The sequence below is a fragment of the Trichomycterus rosablanca genome, chromosome 26 (assembly GCF_030014385.1).
Source record: "Trichomycterus rosablanca isolate fTriRos1 chromosome 26, fTriRos1.hap1, whole genome shotgun sequence".
NCBI classification, from domain to species: Eukaryota; Metazoa; Chordata; class Actinopteri; order Siluriformes; family Trichomycteridae; genus Trichomycterus; species Trichomycterus rosablanca.
The window spans coordinates 633,121-650,196 of NC_086013.1; the positions used below are offsets into that span (position 1 = coordinate 633,121).

At 44.2% G+C, this 17,076-nt stretch overlaps 1 protein-coding gene across 1 annotated transcript in view; it reads right to left on the reverse strand.

Annotated features, from left to right (window-relative positions):
• Positions 1-2,381: 2,381 nt before the first annotated feature.
• LOC134303664 (androgen receptor-like) overlaps positions 2,382-17,076 on the reverse strand; it is a 27,282-nt gene continuing 12,587 nt past the window's right edge. Inside the window, exons 2-3 of the mRNA XM_062989142.1 lie at positions 7,326-7,474; positions 2,382-3,079 (exon numbers count right to left, since the gene is read on the reverse strand). Coding sequence (XP_062845212.1) covers positions 2,865-3,079; positions 7,326-7,474 — 364 coding nt within the window. The 3' untranslated portion in view covers positions 2,382-2,864. The remainder of the gene's footprint in view (positions 3,080-7,325; positions 7,475-17,076) is intronic.

The following is a 17,076-nucleotide window of genomic DNA, read 5'->3' on the forward strand; positions in this document are numbered from 1 at the left end:
GACCTGGCACGCTAACACACATGTACCGCCACACCTACACCTTTATCTGACCATACAACTACACACACACACACACACGAGAGCGAGCGACCTGGCACGCTAACACACATGTACCGCCACACCTACACCTTTATCTGACCATACAACTACACACACACACACACGAGAGCGAGCGACCTGGCACGCTAACACACATGTACCGCCACACCTACACCTTTATCTGACCATAGAACTACACACACATTAAGCATCACACACTGACACTGTTGTCATTGTTTTACACTCTGCTGTACAGCTCCAGCAGCCCAGGTTTGATCCTCAGCTTTACAGCTGCTATCTATTCCAACTCTGCCTGCATTACAGGACCATGTCAGAAGGTGGATTGGTGGGTGTAAATGTGTATTCAATCTTTCATTTTTACTAAACGCTTTCTTCTGGTCAGCCATTCAAACAGTCTTTGAACAGGATGGACACAAATTCCCACAGGAATGAAAATCTTGTAGCCTTTAAGTACAGTGGAGGATGTTGTGTGTCTGTGGATGAAAAGCCAATATCTGGCAACCCTAGCATGACAAAAACCACAGCTAGTAATCCATACATGTTGCTGAATTTCTCCTTCTCCGATTTAGTCATTTCCAGTTCCCCCGTTTTTAATCCCTCCTCCGCTTGCTAGACGAAGAGAGACAGCAGGGGGCGCTGTTGCAGCAGCAATGATGTGAAACCCCATCCCACCTTCCCTCCATCAGACACGCCCGACTGCCGCAGTGGTGGTCGCTTATTTCTGGCTGGTGAAGCAACTGCGATTAACAAAATCTGATAATTACACATCTGAATCTTCGTTAATAATCACCGCCGCCGCCACCACACATCAAAGCTACAAACATCAAAGCGCTGAGACGGAATCAGCGCATCCGCTCCTTTAGGTTCGGCTCGTCTGTGTTTGCGTCATCTGGGTGGAGCCGAGAAAATCGCCAAACACGCAACAAAAAAGCACCTCAACTTACAGAATAATAAAAGAATCCATCACTGATTAAAAACATTTTTACTTCATAATAAAGTTTATAAACACAGAAATGAGAATAATTCTGTTCTGCTAATGTAGAAGTGAATCCCTGCAGTTGTGTTCCAAAAACAAATCACCTCTATATTACTGTACAGGAGTCTGAGTGATGAGCAGTGATTACAGTGTTTGTACCTGATGTCTGGGTGTCCACATACTTTTGGGCATGTAGTGAATTAGAGCTGAAACATGCAGGTCTGTCCTTTTATTTTCCTTTATTTATTTAATTTTATTTTTATTTATTTTTTCCTTTTCTGTATTTAATTGTATTTTTATTATTTTTTTAATTTAATTTAATTTAATTGTAATTAATTTTATTTTATTTGGATTTATTTTTATTTTATATTTTTATTAGTTATTTTATTCTATTTTATTTTGTAATTGTATTTAATTTTTATTTTGTTATTTTATATTATTTTTATTTTATTTTTTTATTTTATTTTATATTTGTTATTTGATATTTATTTATTTTATTTTATATTTATTTTATTGTTATTTTTATTTATTAATTTTATTTTATATTTATTTTATTATGTTATTTTTTTAGTAGTTATTTTATTTTATTTTGTTATTTTATTTTATTTATATTTCATTGTATTATGTTATTTTTATTTATTTTATTTTATTTTATATTTATTTATTTATATGGTATTTCCTGACCCTCGTCCCTCTGGCCGTGTCCACATATTTTCGGCGTGTTCTGTAATCTCAGTAGCTGAACTGATTGTTGTGATTATGTGATGGTTTAACATTTAACCTTTCCAACACAGTTACACATCATCACTCTGACACCCCCCCCCCCCCCCACCTCTACCCCTCTCATACCCCCTCCCGCCCCCTTACCCCCCTCTTTCTGCCGCTCTCTGTCCCTGTTGACCCTGTAAGGGCTCCTCGTGCTGTTTCCTGTCCTTGCTTCACCCTGCGTGCTGATTGGCTGATTCTCTGATCATTTTCACCTGTTGCAGTAGTTTGGCTTTTATACTCAGGATCACTGTTTGGGTTGCCAAGTGTTGCGAATTCAAACATCCTTTAATATCACCAGTTTATTTTTTGTTTTTACTATTTACAGAAAAATATTATTATAATATTATTAATGATAATAAAATTATTAGATTTTTTTTTTTTTTTTTTTTTTTTTTTTTATTATTATTTTTATTAGTAGTAGTAGTACTTCTACTGTAATAATTTTATTAGTAGTACTAATATTATACATTTTACTTAATTTTAAATAAACTATTTTATAAATAATATTACATTTTATAATTATTAACTTATAAATATTAAGTTAAATAATATTAAACTATTTTTTGAATTTCACCATACTATGAATTAAATTTTTTAAAATGTTGGTGTGTAATTTATATTTTTATATAATATTATTATATATAATTTATATATAATCTTTATTACCTTGTTATTTGTATTAAGGTAAATGAAAGTAATTGTGTTTAATAATTGGAGTGTTTCTTGTATCTGCAGGTTCAGTCTTTTATTTATTTCTGTTGGTTTCTGCAGTTTCTTTCGTTTTCGTGTCTTTGATGTGATCGAATTCACTTTAGTAACAGATAATAGCGTAACAAGCTCAATCAGGGCTAAATCGTTTAGCATTGCCAAGGACACACACACACGCGCACACACACGAGCACACACACATGCATGTCTTATCATGCTAACAGCTAACAGCTAACCCAGACTAAACAAAAACCCTGAGTGTAATTATCTCCCTCGTTCACACGTTTCGTCTGAGAGCGCTAAAACTCGCCCGCCGTCCGGGCACGTCGGTCAGCGCCTGAGATCTGACGCGCTAGCACCGGTACAAGGGCACGTCGCCACGCCACCACGCCACCACACCACCACACCACCACGCCGTCACATCACGTGATTCCAAAAACCCACCCTTACCTCCGAGGGTCATGCCCGCCTCGAAACACTTCTTCAGGCGGCAGGAGGGGCAGTTCTTCCTCCTCAGCTTATCGATGGTGCAGTCGTTCCTGCTGGCACACAGATACTTCTGCTTTCCTGCAAAAAACACACACAGAGCACAAATCATCAGCACGGAGGGTCTGAAAGCAAAACACACCAGTATTGAGGTCTCACTTTATTAAATCATCTGTAGACGCTCCTTCGTCTCTACCAGCTTCACACACACAGCTGGATTTGATCCCGTTCATGTCATTCTTCAGGTCCCTTCAGGCCTTCGGTCTGGGTCGCTCAGGGACGTTCTGAGACTTTCCTGAAGCGTTCCTGGTGTTGTTTTTGTTCTATGGTTCAGGTCACTGCACAGCTGAACCATCGCCCCAAAGTTTGGGAAGGTTCTTTAACACGTGGTTCGACACGTTCACCACTAAGAGACTCTTTTACTGTATTGTATTTTGTTCTGTTTTGTTCAATTTAGTTCTATTCTATTTATTTTACTTTATTCAATTTTATTCTATTCTTTTCTAATCTATTCTAATAATCAAGTGTCTACAATCTTTTGTCCACATGATGCGCTGGTGTCTAAGAGGCCTTGATGATGAAGGTCACTCGTAACTCCCCGTCCTGAAGCGTAGTGCTCAGTGTGGGGTGCAGGAGATGAAGCGAGGGGAGGATGATGATGATGTTTACGGTTCAGATTAGATTAGGGAGAAAGAGGGAGCAGGACGAACCCCCAAAAATCAACTTCAGAGGTAAAAGTGAAGCGTGAAGGTGGAGCCGCCGGCGCGGTGACCGGCAGGACACGGGTATAAAACACGGGCGCTCGTATCGAAGAGTGCTAACACGCCGTTCCTCAGGGCCGCCTCACGCAGGGCGGGACGAGGATCCGCCGTGATGGATCTTTCACCCTGAACCCGAAACACGGCTGGAGCCGGGCGCTCGCACCGGGACAGAATAAAGGAAAAAGAGAGAGAGAGAAAAGTCGATAACGTGTGAATGGATTCGACTGTAAGTGCTTCCCGTCGTCATCCGTCTTCCTGAGAGCCCGTCATCACGCCGCTACTCACGTCCCCCTCCCTGCACCCCCCCGCGCCCCCCCGCACCCCTCCGAAAAAATCTGTAATATGAATTAAATCGCTGATAAATCGACGTGTGAGGCGATAAAACGTCCAAGAGCGATTAGCTTCAGCTGCAGGCCGGAGAGCTCGCGCATTACTGAGACTGTTCTCATAATTAGAATAGGAACTTTATTACCCCATTCGCACCCCTCTCAACCCCCCCTCGACCCCCCACCCACACATTTTGAGGTCCTTCACACATTTTGGGAAAATCTGCCGGGTCAGAAATATAAACACCTCAAAGAGAGCGGTGGAGAAACTTCTGTAACGTTGTTTAAACTCTGAACTCCTCATCACAGTTTAGGACTGACTGATGCTGACTTCTCTGTGCCCATATAACAAGGGCTATTCCAAACACATCTGATGGAACGAGCATCAAGCGTCACAAAAAAAAAGATCTGAAGTTCTAAGCAGGTCACCCAGAATTACCCAGAGTCACATCTGAGGTCGGGAAAGTCCCTGTCAGAACCTGACGTGGAACAGTGGTCTCTTTGCCAAGGGTGGGATGGAAACCCAGGCCGAGATGCTATGCTGAGACGCTACATCCAGCATCAACTGGAGGGGGGCGGTTTAATACGGTTTTTACTGTGTGGGTGGTATGAAGGACCACGCTACTCTCTCAAACCAGACAGTAGGGGTCACTGTTGAGGTTATAATGAGCCGAAACTCTAAACGACCCGACCACCAGCGCTGGGGTTCTATACTCTCTGAGTTCAAATCTCAGCTCTGCTACCGGTCAGCTGGGTGCCCCCTAGTGTGCACGACAAAATCAGTGACTAGTCTGCTGGGTGGGAAAAGGCGTGACTAAAAAATAAAAGTGGGCGGGGTCTTGGAGGCTGTGTAAGGACCCTGGTTAGTAGTCTGAGGCGCCTGTACAGAAGTGGAGGAACGTGGAGATCAGCGCGTGACTCTCCGTGAGTGAGACCGACCTCACGCACCGATCCACCGTAGTATGAGTGAATAAGAAGGGGTCACGTCGGAGCGAGGGTGTGTTAGGAGAATATACCAAACTCATACACCATTGGGGTCACCAGCAGCGGAACAGGAACTGGCTATGACTGAACTGGGAGGAATTTAATCAATATGCTTTGAAAATAATAAATGAAAGGCACGTTTTTATTGGGTGAAAATAAAATAAGTTTATGTTATCAATAATCCGGTCGGAAGTTTCCGGTCCTGTGCCGCTCGATTCGTCTTCATTCAGGTTTCCGCCGCCGCGTGAGCGCTAATCGGAGCCTTCATGACGCTAGCTTTGTTATTAATGGACTGGCGTCCTCGGCGCCCGGCGGCGGCGCTCCTGAATTGTTTTGTAATTCTTTAATCGCGGCTGAAGTAATGTGGCGTGACCCGACTTCTCTGCACCCTGTTTGTCTTAAAGATTTGGGAACGGTTCCACTCGCCTCACCCGAGTCGCCGGAACAAAAGACGAGCTGCAGATCGATGGAGAATTCATTAAAGCTTTAAGAGGAAACGGATCCCGGTGACACGCCGAGGTCTTAATGTGCTCCGAACGCAGAGAGGTGTTTAAATGTAGATAAAAACACTCCGAACAGGGTGCCAGTCCATCAGCGGGCACCACACACACTCGTGCACTTAATCAGCATTTACACACAGGGGCGAGGACTGAACCTGCATCTCTGGAGCTGTGTAACACTAACACTACCAGCTTGTCCCAGGTGCCACATTGAACGTCCAACAAATAATACTGTTTAATATTTTATGCCCCCTCACACACACACAAACACATAAACACTAGAAAAAGGCTTGGAAGCAGATTTTGGACTGTATCTGTGGGGATTTATTGCCAAGATCTGGCAACCGACTTTCCAATTCATTCCAGACTGGGTTGTGTGAAGTCCTCACCGAACCACGCCCTTATGGACCAGGCTTCAGAACATTCCCACTTGAACTTCCCCAAACTGTTTCCACCAAAAATCCACCCAAAAATCCCAATCCGAGTTGTGCACTTTAACAGGTTCTCTGTTCAATGCCTCAGACGCTTCGTTTACGTGGTATTCTCGTCGTTTATCCACCAGTGTGTTCTTATGGTTCTAAGATCGTCTCTGACATGGAACAGTGGTCTCCCTGCCAAGGTTGGAAAGGAAACCTGAACCGTGACACTATTCTGAGACGCTCTGACAACAGTCAAGCAAGCTCTGAATCTGGACTGCAGTTTATTGCTGATCACTTTAGCAGTGAGTTGGAACTGAGTGTGTTGGGCACCTTCACTAGACAGTAGGTGTCGCTGTTGAGGTGCTAATGAGATGAACCCTTGACGACCCTCCCTCCCTCAAACACGCCCGACTGTGACGTGTTGGTATGGTTTTATTTTCAGCAGGATGCGCCGTAGCGGTCGAGTTCCTCTGAGATCCGCATGTTTAATAAATAATAATAATAAATATTAGGATTTTATTGAGGGATCCAGAGAAACGTCGTGTGGAATAAAGCCGCCGCCTCGCTGAGACTGATGTGTTTTACTGTAACGTCTGGACGACGACGATGATGATGATGATGATGATGGTGATGTGTTCTTCATCAATTACTTAAAACCCTCCTGATTCACCCCGCCAGGTTCTAAAACTCCGCCCGTCCACCTTCCATAGATCAAAGGCTCAGATCTGCTCGTCCTAAATAAGGAAGCGTCTCCGTCCTGCCCGTATTTACCAGGAACCCAAACCATAATAAAGTAAAAAAATGAAAAACATCGTCACCGCCCAGAGAAACACACGGGTCAGGCTGGTACACAGCGTGGTACAGAGTCTCTACTATTATCATTGTTATTATTATTATTATTATTTTAAGTTTTATTATTATTATTATTCTTTAATTGTTATTATTATTAATACCAGATCACCACAGTAGATCTGGTTCCCATTCAGGCGCCTGACCGATTGATAGCACCGCTGAGATTCAAACCCTGGATCCCCGGATCTCAGCAATAGTGAGCACACACCAACATGAAAGGTGTTTGAGGTCGGCTTTGTTTAACCAAATACAGTGCAAGCAACTGAAGGTTAGGGGCCTTGTTCAGGGGCCCAACAGTCACAAGTTGGCGGTGCTGAAGCTTAAACCAGCGACCTTCTGATCAACAGTCCAGCACTTCAGCCCAGCATCAGAGCCCCGCCCCGATCGCTCCAGTGGCTAAATAAGAGCGAATCCCTGTAGTCGTGTTCCAAAAACACAAGCAGTAGAATGCAGTGTGTGTGTGTGTGTGTGTGTGTGTGTGTTACCTTCGGCAGCTCTTTTGAAGAACACCTTGCAGCTGCCGCAGGTCAGAGCGCCGTAGTGGCACCCGGACGCCTCGTCCGAGCAGATCAGGCAGGTACGCTGGGGCGGGAAGAAGAACTCCATGGGGAACACCTCCCTGGCGCCCTCCAACCTGGAACGTACACAGATACCCGTGAGTAAAATGTAGGTCAGGTGCCACCTGTTGTGCCAACGTGGGTTCCACACATTGGCACCATGGGTAGTAACCCAACACTAACCCTCCTCTTCACCACCAGGCTGGTTGGTGCCAGGGCACCTAGATTGATTGATCATTCACAGTGCATCCCTAACACCATATGCCTTCAAAGTGTGTCTGTGTGTGGGAATTTGTGCCCGTTCAGTGGTAAAAAAGATGCCAGCGTTTGTACTCTCCACTCCGGGGCTCAGGGATCCGCCTCCACCGGGATGATTTACACCGCTCGGGACGGGAATATCGAGGCGGCTAATTTTAAAGCCTATAAAAAAACGACGTCCTGGGGCAACGGGACACAAACACGGGCGAGCGTGGCACCGCGCGGCAGCTTCAATCGGGCGTAAGAGGAGACGCGGGTTTAATCCTTACGAGCTCCTCGAGTTTCAGCAACCGCAAACTCACCACACGTCAACAACACCTGCACCCACGTCCAGCAGGAAACACCGGGGGGGGCGGCGGGTACACCGCGGGGTACAGATGGCAAAATCTTACAGACGCCGAGTCCTGAGAGATCCTGAGAAATACTGAGGAACACTGAGGAACACTGAGGAACACTGAGAAATACTGAGAGATCCTGAGGAACACTGAGGAACACTGAGGAACAATGAGGAACACTGAGAAATACTGAGAGATCCTGAGGAACACTGAGGAACAATGAGGAACAATGAGGAACACTGAGAAATACTGAGAGATCCTGAGGAACACTGAGGAACAATGAGGAACAATGAGGAACACTGAGAAATACTGAGAGATCCTGAGGAACACTGAGGAACAATGAGGAACAATGAGGAACACTGAGAAATACTGAGGAACACTGAGGAACACTGAGGAACACTGAGGAACACTGAGAAATACTGAGAGATCCTGAGGAACACTGAGGAACAATGAGGAACACTGAGGAACACTGAGGAACACTGAGGAACACTGAGAAATACTGAGAGATCCTGAGGAACACTGAGGAACAATGAGGAACACTGAGAAATACTGAGAGATCCTGAGGAACACTGAGGAACAATGAGGAACACTGAGAAATACTGAGAGATCCTGAGAAATACTGAGGAACACTGAGGAACACTGAGAAATACTGAGAGATCCTGAGGAACACTGAGGAACACTGAGGAACACTGAGGAACAATGAGGAACAATGAGGAACACTGAGAAATACTGAGAGATCCTGAGGAACACTGAGGAACAATGAGGAACACTGAGAAATACTGAGAGATCCTGAGGAACACTGAGGAACAATGAGGAACACTGAGAAATACTGAGAGATCCTGAGTAACACTGAGAAACACTGAGAAATACTAACAAGTTCTGAAAAATCCAGAGAGATGTCATGAGCAGTCCTAAAGAAAACCTCAGTAATTATGAGAAACCCTAACAAGTCATGATCGGTCTTAAGAAATCCTCAGTAATTCTAAGATATTTTAAGAAAATCCTGAGAAGTCCTAAAAAATCTTCAGAAATTATTAGAAGTCCTTAGAAAACCCGAACAAGTCATGAGAAATCTTAGACACCCTGAGAAATCCTAAAGAATCCTAAAAGATCCTAAAAAAAATCCTAAGAAATCCTAAAGAAATCCTGAGCGAGTCCTGAGAGCTGAGTGAGTCCTGAGTCCTGAGTGAGTCCTGAGTCCTGAGTGAGTCCTGAGTGAGTCCTGAGCGCTGAGTGAGTCCTGAGCGAGTCCTGAGTGAGTCCTGAGTGAGTCCTGAGCGAGTCCTGAGTCCTGAGTGAGTCCTGAGCGCTGAGTGAGTCCTGAGTGAGTCCTGAGCGAGTCCTGAGCGAGTCCTGAGTCCTGAGTGAGTCCTGAGTGAGTCCTGAGTGAGTCCTGAGCGCTGAGTGAGTCCTGAGCGAGTCCTGAGCGAGTCCTGAGCGTTGAGTGAGTCCTGAGCGAGTCCTGAGTCCTGAGTGAGTCCTGAGTGAGTCCTGAGTGAGTCCTGAGCGCTGAGTGAGTCCTGAGTGAGTCCTGAGCGCTGAGTGAGTCCTGAGCGCTGAGTGAGTCCTGAGTGAGTCCTGAGCGAGTCCTAAGCGCTGAGTGAGTCGCGAGTCCTGAGCGCTGAGTGAGTCCTGAGTGAGTCCTGAGCGCTGAGTGAGTCCTGAGTGAGTCCTGAGCGAGTCCTAAGCGCTGAGTGAGTCGCGAGTCCTGAGCGCTGAGTGAGTCCTGAGTGAGTCCTGAGCGCTGAGTGAGTCCTGAGTGAGTCCTGAGCGAGTCCTAAGCGCTGAGTGAGTCCTGAGTGAGTCATGAGCGAGTCCTGAGCGAGTGGGTTTTTAGGTTTTGTTTACTTCTACGTTTGACCTTGTGTGTCCAGGAACCTTGAGCCTCACCAACAACCGTCATTGAGCCGAAGTTATGTCTGCAGATGGTCCAAACACACACACACACACACACACACACAAACACACACACACACACACACACACACACACACACTCTCTCTCACTCTCTCCCTTACACACACATACTCTCTCACACTGGATCAACAGATCTCTCTGAACGTTTCTCACCATCCAGATAAAACCACAAAATATTTTTGTACTTTAATTCAATTTCTTTACCCGCCTTATCATGGTCAGGGTCAAAATGTGTCCACGCCTCCCAATAACACTGGGTGTCTGACTTACACACTCACTCACTCACACAATTCAGAGCTGCTGGATGTTTCTGGACGACAGGAGGTAACGTGAGTAACGGGGACTGAACCCAGATCATCAGGAGCTGTGTTACTGCAGGACACCCACACTAGCAGCTGTACACCATAGTGACCCATATTACACATCAAAGCAAATCAATAAATAATAAAATAACACGATGGCGGGTGGCGCAGCGGTCTAATGCCCAATCTCATCACCAGCAAGAACTCAGGTGGTGCTATCAACCTGGCCAGGTCCCCAAACGCAAACATAGACTAACATGACACTCCGTACGCTACACGGCTCTCTGTAGGAACCCAACCCTGGCAGGTGATAAAAAGCGGCGGCAGATTAGAAACGTGTCCGAGGAGGAGCATGGTGATCCGGCTCTCCTTCAGCGAAATCACAATTGGGGAAGTGTATATGACTAAACTGATTTTTATATTTAGTATACCAAACGCCAGGCTGCAGACGGTGCGAAGAAGCTACGAAGCAATTAGCGTTTAGCAACAGAGTGCGAAATGTTAGCAGGAACGGACACGTCCGAGCGGCGGAAGAGTGGTTCTGATCGACAAGGGTCCGGTCAGGTCCGTGTCCTCCCACGTCGAGCGAGCTGGATTTGGAACAGCTGGAACGTTCCGGCTCTGGTTTTGTGAGGAGGAGAATCTGTAAACAACATTCCGATCGTCCCGTCACGAGGAAATAAAAGCATGAGGCAACATCATGGTATCGTGCGCCGCGGGGTGAAGGTCTGACCGGCGGGAACCTCTGAGGGAGAGAGAGAACGTCGGTGTAGCATCGCAGAAGATCTGGAACCGCTCTGGACCTCAGGAGGAACTCAACACCTCGGGTTCCATAATAAAGACAGAAATTAAAGGGTCGCTTGTGGAGCTAAGAGGGTCACGCGACTCGCTCAGCAGTGGCTGCTTGGCAGAGCCAGGATTCAAACCCACAACCTTCCGAATAAAAGCAGAAAGCTCTGCCGAGTGAGATACCGGCGTCCTCAGGAGAAGAAACATCCCTGGAACACGAGACGGAATCTGGTCCACTGGAGGAGTTTCCTGGTGTCTCTCGTGTCCACATACTACTGGCCGCTCCTAATAACCACGGCGGCGTCTCGGGCCCCGGGGCCTCATATTACGGCGCGAGGAACCACAGCGGGCGACTCCTAACAAAAGGTACTTTGATGTTCGGGGAGCGCCGAACGCTGACGGTCTCCTCCGTCTTTTATTAAAACAAATCAGTCCCGAATAATTCGGCTTTGAAGTCTGTGAGACACCAAGAGCCAGAATTTAAAACAACAAACAATAAATAAATAAAATAAAAACATAAATAAATAAAATAAATAAATAAACAAATAAAATTAATAAATAAATAAAATTAATAAATAAGTAAATAAATACATAAATAAATAAATAAATAAAATAAATAAGTAAAATAAACAAATAAATAAAATAAATAAAACAAATAAATAAATAAATACATTAAATAAATACATTAAATAAATAAAATAAATAAATAAATAAATAAATACATTAAATAAATAAATAAATTCGGACGCCTGATCGTAAGCTTGTCGGATGTCCCAACCAGCTCTAAGCTAGAACAACAGCCGCTCGAGAACGAGGTTCACACGTGTGAGGTGAAACCCGGCTGTGTTTCAAACGAAGAGCTGTAGAATTAATGAGATTATCGACTCTCAATTATTAGCCTTTTAAAAACAACAAAACAAGCACACACACACACACTCACACACACTCACACACACTCACACACACACACTCACACACACGCACACACACACACTCACACGCACACACTCACACACTCACACACACACACACACACACACACACACTCACACGCACACACTCACACACACGTCCCAATTAATTAAAAAGAACCTTTAATTTAAAACAGTCTGAACGGCGGGCGCGTGTGAGCGAGTGTGTTTGCGCCTCTTATGAAAACAGAGGTGTAATAATGAGCTGTGGAGTCACATTGGACCCCCCGACTGTCCCGCCGGACCCCTGATTAACCGTCCAACCCCTATAACTGAACGGGCCACGGGGGGCCGCGAAACAAAACGCTTTACAGTTACATTAAACGTCCAGTAAAACACACGGGTCTGTTCTGGACGTGTTCCAAACCACAAACCTTTATTTTCGTGTTGAATCTGATTTGGGACAGAGACCAGATATTTTAGGGGTGAATTAGAACCTCCTTTGTGAGTGAGATAACTGGAGGGTATGTGGTGAGGTGTAATGGGCGTTTCCCTCCGTACAGAACTGCACATCCGGGCTTTTGTTCTCGATTTTTTCGGGAACTGGTTTTTATCATTTGGGGCTGGATCTCCTCCCCGCGCCTCCCTCCATCAGGGCAGATGTTAAAGCAGGTCCAGCCGAGCAGCAGCGCCGGAGCTTCCTTATAAACCTTCATTTATTTCATCTCTGATCTACCGACCCGAGCGCCGATCCGTCTTTTACTTTCATTCCTTTAAAAACACACAATACGGCCAAAAGTATGTGGACACCTGACCTCATATACGAGTCATTCCGATTCATCCCACAGATGATCAGTAGGGTCGAGGTCGAGGCTCACCGCAAGCCACTGAAGTTCCTTACTTTATTTTATTACCTTTTTATTTATAATTTATTTAGTTATTTAATTGGTTGGTTTATTTCCAATTTAATTCATCAGCAATCTCAAATTCTGTCCAAGCGGTGTCTTTTTTGTTTTTTTGCTAAGGTCGCTCAAGGCTGCCAATTTTTCATTTATTTATTTATAATTTATTTATTAGTCATTTAAGTACTACATATTTCATATTTATTTATTATTTGTTTATTTATTTATAATTTAGTTATAATTTATTTATTTTTTTATTACTTATTTCATATTTATTAATTTATTCTCTTGTATAATGGTGTGAAAAACATCCAGTGAGCGGCAGTGTGTGTGTGTGTGTGTGTGTGTGTGCCGGTGAAATGACCAAAAGTATGAAGACGTGTGTTAGCAGCACCTCTGAGTAACGGACAAGCAGATCTCCACATGGATGTGATGACAGCTGAGAAAGGTTAGACCCCAAAATAACACGGCCGTGTGTGTGAGTGTGTGTGTGTGTGTGAGCGTGTGTGTGAGCGTGTGTGTGTGCGTGTGTGTGTTTCTTGCACGCTAAATTAACCCCACCGAATAAAACCGGCGCTGAATTCAAGTGTTTCAGCCACGACGTCTCTAACAGGTGTAATAAATCAATTCTATAGAGGAAATGATCCGTCATGCTTCTGACTGTGCAGCAACAGTTTAGGGAAGGACCAGTCTGGTTCCTGTATGAGCGAGCTCTATAAAGACATGAAGAAAAGCTCCAGTGTCCTGCACACAGCCCTAAGCTCAACCCCTTTCACCAGCTCTGGGATGAACCGGAACCCCAGAACGGGCACAAATTCCCACACTTAGACGTACTTTAAATTCTTGAGAGTCTTGATAAACGTCGCTGGATTTTAATAGCATTTGTTTGGAAAATGGAGCGTCCGCCACGCTCACGGTTGAATGCATCATCTCCATATAAGGAAATCGCCTTTGTAATGAGAATTTAGTGCTTTCGGGAGGCACCGGACCCACACTGACCCTGATCGGGATGCAGCGGTCAGCACAAAAACAGTGAATCATTTCAGGTGGTTTTAAGACGACTGATAAGTACGACTGTAATTACGAATGAAAAATCCTGAGCAGTGTAACAATCATCCATCCTTCACTAGGTTTTTCAACCTGGTCAGGGTCACAGTTATTATTTATCTATTTATTACCAGTTATAACTTTTAGATCATTTAATTCTGTGTTCGTATGCTCTGTGTAAATCGTGTATTTATTTAAAAGTATCCTCCTGGCCACCCAAGAAGGATGGGTCCTGCTGAGTCTGGTTCCTCTCAAGGTTTCTTCCTGTAATTTTCAGGGAGTTTTTCCTTGCCACAGTCGCCCTCGGCTTGCTCAACAGGGGTTTTTTGTATCTGTTGGTCCTGGATTTTGTAAAGTTGCTTTGAGACAATGTCTATTGTAAAAAGCGCTATATAAATAAAGTTGACTTGACTTGACAGTGGGTCCGGTGATGCCTGGAAACACTAAAAGCGAGGCAGGGATACATACTCCTGCTTATCGTGACCTTTACATGTTTCACATCCATGAGGTTCATGAACCTTTATCGCTTCAATCAAACGCTGCAGTCAGTGTTATTACAGAGCGACGAAGTTACAACCAGCCGCTCCTACAATGATCAGGAAACGTGGGACTGCTAGCTATAATGTAAACCCGCTTTCGCCACTTCTCATCTCGCTAGTTGCCGAATTTAAGGTGGAATCAAAGTGTTCAGGGTCTCATGAAACTGAAAGACTTGGTTTCTCCTTCTGAGTTCAAAGTTCTAAGTAATTCAGAGCAGCCAATCCACCTTCTGCATGTTCCTGAGGGCTGGAAACAACAGAGCACCCAGAAAACATCCAGTCACAGTGACCGGGGGATCAAACCGGAAACTGGAAAACTCGAACTGGGTCATGAACTGGATTCAATCCTCAACTTTGGTCACAATGCACGAGAAGAACATGCCAAAGTGCTCAGCGACACGAATCGAAAGCAGGAATCGAACATCCTGCCATCCAGTGACTGATCTACCAGGAAGGAATTCCCCATAACATTAAAAGAGAACGCCTAGCTCGCGATGTCGACATCCCAATTCATCCCGAACTCCAAACTCCTCAGAGCATGTCTCTATGGAAGCAGTGAAACGATGTTAGTAATGAGTTAATCTGAAATACCTGAACTCAGAGTTTAATGTGGTGTCCACATACTTTTGGCAGGTTTGTACAGACGTAAGTTTTCTTTAGTTTGTTTAGTAAATAAATGAGCGAGTTAATGTAGGTAACATTTCACCAGCATTGTAAGAAAGTCCTCGACTCTGAAGTTTATTAAATATTAAAATGTTTTGACTTTTTAAACTTTAAATTTGACATTTAACAAAGCGAACGTCTGTGATTAAACCCGCGCTCGACATTAAGCGGCTTTTTCCACAGTAAACGTTTTTCTTTCACATTAAAATGTTTGGTGCTTCAGAGCGCTTTATTAGCACCGGTGGTTAATGGACGCCTGAATCCGCTCGGTTTTGTCCTTTTATCGTCCGGTTTTGGTCACTAATGCTTTTCTGACTTTGACCTTTTCTGATCCGATCGTCCGTCTGTGGCATTTTCATTCTGCCTTCATTTGGGAAAATGTTTCCAGACAAAAAGTCCATCTGAGTAAAGCACGTCTGTCCGGAACGTTCCATTAGCCACGCCGGAGGAGCCCAATTAAAGGTCATATTTTTATTTATTAATATTCGATTCTCTGGCTCAGTCCGGTCGCCTCTGGGTTTGGTTCAGAACTGAACTGAGTCTCTGGGTTTGGTTCAGAACTGAACTGAGTCTCTGGGTTTGGTTCAGAACTGAACTGAGTCTCTGGGTTTGGTTCAGAACTGAGTCTCTGGGTTTGGTTCAGAACTGAGTCTCTGGGTTTGGTTCAGAACTGAGTCTCTGGGTTTGGTTCAGAACTGAACTGAGTCTCTGGGTTTGGTTCAGAACTGAGTCTCTGGGTTTGGTTCAGAACTGAACTGAGTCTCTGGGTTTGGTTCAGAACTGAACTGAGTCTCTGGGTTTGGGTCAGAACTGAACTGAGTCTCTGGGTTTGGTTCAGAACTGAGTCTCTGGGTTTGGTTCAGAACTGAGTCTCTGGGTTTGGGTCAGAACTGAACTGAGTCTCTGGGTTTGGTTCAGAACTGAACTGAGTCTCTGGGTTTGGGTCAGAACTGAACTGAGTCTCTGGGTTTGGTTCAGAACTGAACTGAGTCTCTGGGTTTGGTTCAGAACTGAACTGAGTCTCTGGGTTTGGTTCAGAACTGAACTGAGTCTCTGGGTTTGGTTCAGAACTGAGTCTCTGGGTTTGGTTCAGAACTGAACTGAGTCTCTGGGTTTGGTTCAGAACTGAGTCTCTGGGTTTGGTTCAGAACTGAACTGAGTCTCTGGGTTTGGTTCAGAACTGAACTGAGTCTCTGGGTTTGGTTCAGAACTGAGTCTCTGGGTTTGGTTCAGAATTGAGTCTCTGGGTTTGGTTCAGAACTGAACTGAGTCTCTGGGTTTGGTTCAGAACTGAACTGAGTCTCTGGGTTTGGTTCAGAATTGAGTCTCTGGGTTTGGTTCAGAACTGAGTCTCTCTGTGCTCCTCAGTGAAGCTCTCGCTGCTAAGTTCTCTGGACGAGTGAATGGAGCGGTTCAAGGCCAGAGCGGCATTCCTCACATTCTGTGGTCAGTCGCACCAACTCGGTGAAGTCGGTGTGAAAGAGTCCATCAGCGTCCAAAAACCAGCAAATTATCAAAAACTCGACACGAGCAGGAACGAGTCTGAAAGCTTTAGTGTGCACTATACAGGTACATCCTTCTCTCAACATTTCCCAAAACTTACACTGACGTTTTTTAAAAAGTTCATTTAGTTTAATTACAATAAAATGTTCCCAAAACCTTTTCTGTAGTTTTCCCAAAAGTTACACTGAAAATTCCCAAAATTTATGCTATTTCTAAAAAAATTATTTCTAAAAAAACTTTAGTTTCATAAAAGTTACTGTTTTTCCAAAATGTAATACTTATTTCCCCCAAAAGTTTCAGTAAAATTTCCCCAAAAATACGTTAGTTTCCCCAAAATGTACATTAAAGTTTCCCCAAAAATTGTTAAAAATTCCTAAAAGTTACGCAGAATTTTTTCTAAAGTAACGCTAAAATTTTTCCAAAAATTCCATTAAAGTTTCATTAAAGTTTCCCCAAAAATTATGTTAAAATTGTTCTAACAGTTACACTGAAGTTTTTTCATTTTAAAAAATG